General features: G+C 48.2%; 1 protein-coding gene across 1 annotated transcript; it reads right to left on the reverse strand.

The window, feature by feature from the left end:
- Nucleotides 1-292: 292 nt before the first annotated feature.
- LOC149328317 (toll-like receptor 2) lies at nt 293-1,111 on the reverse strand. The gene has a single exon (XM_089558958.1). It carries the CDS (start codon nt 1,109-1,111, stop codon nt 293-295), a length of 819 nt encoding a protein of 272 aa, XP_089415084.1.
- Between the last annotated feature and the right edge of the window lie 2,163 nt (nt 1,112-3,274).

The following is a 3,274-nucleotide window of genomic DNA, read 5'->3' on the forward strand; positions in this document are numbered from 1 at the left end:
TTCATAGCCGGCGATAAATTGAAATGCACAACGTAACGCGTAAAGAGTATACGCTAACATGTATGCTATAACTTTATTAAGCCCATACTAAGGGATACCAGGATTGGACCGTAGGTAAGGCCTCTACGAAGCGATCTAGTGTCAGCGGCGTGTGGACTGTAAGACGAATGGTGACAGTGTCTCACATTTATCGAGCATGTCGCTACGAAAGCAGCGATAGTGTAATAAAAGACTAGTACAACCAGCAACGGTCTAAACCTCATGAGACCGCAATACTTGGAAGAAAGGAAGTTTAGAGCCGCATGACTACTGTTGCAGAGCAGCCTGGACCTGGAGCCAGAAGAGGTTGTTCAGTGTCGCTCGAACCGTCGGGCGGTAGCTGAACGTAGGTGCGGGTCTTGATGAGGTACGCCAGCATGGAGCTCATCCCTGACTCCTGCAAGTCGGTCTTCCTTATGAACACCATGCCATCGTTGCGGTCATTCTCAAGCAGCCGATGCTGCGCCAGGTTCAGCTCAAACATGCACCAGCGACTGCGGCAGAACTCCCGGCTCAGCAGGAACAGCGTCACGCGGCTCTGCGATATAGCGCGGCAGATGTTCTCGGTGATCGGGAGGCCCGGAATGAAGTCCCGATCGGCCACGCAGAATCGAAATTTATGGAAGCTTCGAGCTTTGGAAGCAGCACGTCTCGCACCCCCTTGGCGTCCGATGCGTGGCACGAGAGGAAGCCGTCCCACAGAAAACGTCCTGTTGTGGGTCTTTCTTCGATATCCTTTAATGGCTTCTTTGAGGTACAGCAGGCTGTACATGCAGTACAAGCGGTTTCTGTAAACGGCGTAGCCGACCAAGGAGGCGACCATCAAAGAGAAGAGCGCAGGAACACCGTAAATTCTGTAGTAGTCGGGCGGGGCGCAGTCTTCCTTATTCCTGGGCACCTCGAGAACGAGCCTTCCCTCGTGCTCCTCAGGTTGCTTGCAGAGAAAGCAGTCCGCACACTGAGCAGGGTGCTTCTGTATCAGAAAAAGAAGGTTCTTCAACCTGCAGCTTGAGCAGTCCCAGGGATTCCAGTTGAGGTTCACGTAGCTGACATTGTTGATGTCATGCAACATGTCTTCGCTTACTGTGGATAGCATGTTGTGCTCTATCTAAGAGCAGGGTTTCGAGTTTAGTCATGCTAGTAAATAACGGTCCCTTCCACTCTGATATTCTATTATACGCAAGATTTAGCTCCTCGATAGGTACACCCTTCACTGCACCAAGCCGTAGTACTTTAATCTCGTTCTGAGACAGTAAGAGTCGATTCAAGGAGATCAAAGTGGAGAATACTTCCGGGGCTTCGAATTGCACGATCTGATTTTTATTTAGGTTCAGAAAAATAAGTTTCCTGAGTCCCTTTTCGTTTTCTCCGTCCAAATGCTTAATCATGTTGCCAGCCATAGAGAGGTTCTTGAGGTTTTCCAGGCATTCAAATGGTGACCCGGAGGGTTGTGTTATGTGACAGTTCTCTAGCTGAAGTGCCTCGAGCAGAGGAAATCCACAAAAGGCGCGATTTGGTAACGATCCGAGGTTGGTCCCACTCATAATTAGCTTCCGAACGCTACTGTTCCGTTGACAGTTCCTGGGACAGTACTGGAACTCGATGTCACGTGGCACATTGGTGTCGGACATGTCGAGCGTATCTAGGCGCTCTACCTAAAATATTGCCTCTGGAATTTCGGGCAATTTTGTCCCGATAAGCTAGACATACCTAAAACCTGGTTTCAGATGCCCGAAGGCAAGTGGATGCATCTCCCGTATAGGAACGTGGAAAAACTCGAAGTGCTCGATTTGCAACAAGTCCGATTCTATCAAATTTGCATTTATAGAATAGAAAATGTTTTACAGGAGTGATGGCGCCCAAACCAAGCAGCTCTGGAGAGAATTCATAATGTGTCTATGAACGTGACGTTCACTGCCTCGGTCGTGACGGTGTGAATATTACATAACTCAAAGAACGAATTTATAGTCTTGAAGAAGTAAGAGGTGGAGATGTACCTATCAGAGCCGACGAAGCCGTAGACGTGAAAGTTACATCTTTCGTCCGCTAGAGTCCCGTGGCCGACGGCGACAGCGGCTTGCGGAGGCATGCCGAACGTGCTTTTGACTGTCATCTCGCTAATGGATTGCCGCCGGTACTCAAAACCGTAGATATCAATTTCGGGGGCCGAAATCGTAACGAATAGGTCCTGCATGCTGCTCATCAATTGCTAGCGGAAAGTTATCCCATTGTCGAATCTTCACGGATCGGAGCGACAAGCAGGCGATACTACCCTGAGGAGTTTTGTTGTCCACGGGTTCGTCCGATACAAGCAGCTGTTCCATTGTCAGCGCCTTCTGGTGACCAGGAGGGATATAGTGCCCAACTTTCAGCCGTACAAGAATGGTGCAAACGGCCTGGACGTATCTGTTTTCAACGGCCACGTTGCTGCGCTTGAAGCGCTGCAGTAGCGTTGCGTAAGGAGCGATGTGGGTGCTGTTCATTGACATGGTGAGGCCACAGGCTGTTGTCGCAGCCCATAGAAGTAAAGCACCAGTTTTCATGCACATCTCCGCCTGAAAGGAAAGAATGTGAGCGTTGAGCAAACCATAACCTGTGGTCGCATTGTCCTTAGGCTCCCTTTAACTGCTAACACAATGACCTCTCGCGGAATGTTTGCTGCAGTACAATCTCTTTTCCGCTTATAGCTCGCAATGGGAAACTAGCGCTTTAGCACAGCATTAGGCATACGCATTACCACAGGTGCTTCAGGAAAGCGCACACTGATTTTCAAAAACAGGCTTTTAGAATTATAAAGATGACCTCTGTGGGATAGCGATACCAATCTTGGCGGGCCGCAGACAACAGATGAATCAGGTTAACTGGTAAGGTGGCTAAAACTTTTTTGACAATTAACTTTCTAACTATGTATGAAAGTTGAGCGCCTCCTTTCAATTACTTATATTAAACTGTCGGCCCTAAAAAAGGTCCAAGCACGTGAGGGAAGTGTTTTCAAAATATCTGAGGATCACGGTGTGCTCGAAGTATAGTGACGCTTTGAAAAGCCAACAGCCTGACGCAGGCCAGCTAGCATTGCGTTTCTGTGGACACGTGTTCGTTTCAATCTTTTTAGATTCGGTTTTAAGTGCAAGACTTACGCGTAATCCAGAGATTTATTTTGCCAAATTTATTTACTTTGTTGGGAATAGAATTCTCTACACAGCTGGCAAAAATGTTTTGAAATGTGTGTCACAGT

The sequence above is a fragment of the Amblyomma mixtum genome, chromosome 9, assembly GCF_055824585.1.
Source record: "Amblyomma mixtum isolate Tamu chromosome 9, ASM5582458v1, whole genome shotgun sequence".
NCBI lineage: Eukaryota > Metazoa > Arthropoda > Arachnida > Ixodida > Ixodidae > Amblyomma > Amblyomma mixtum.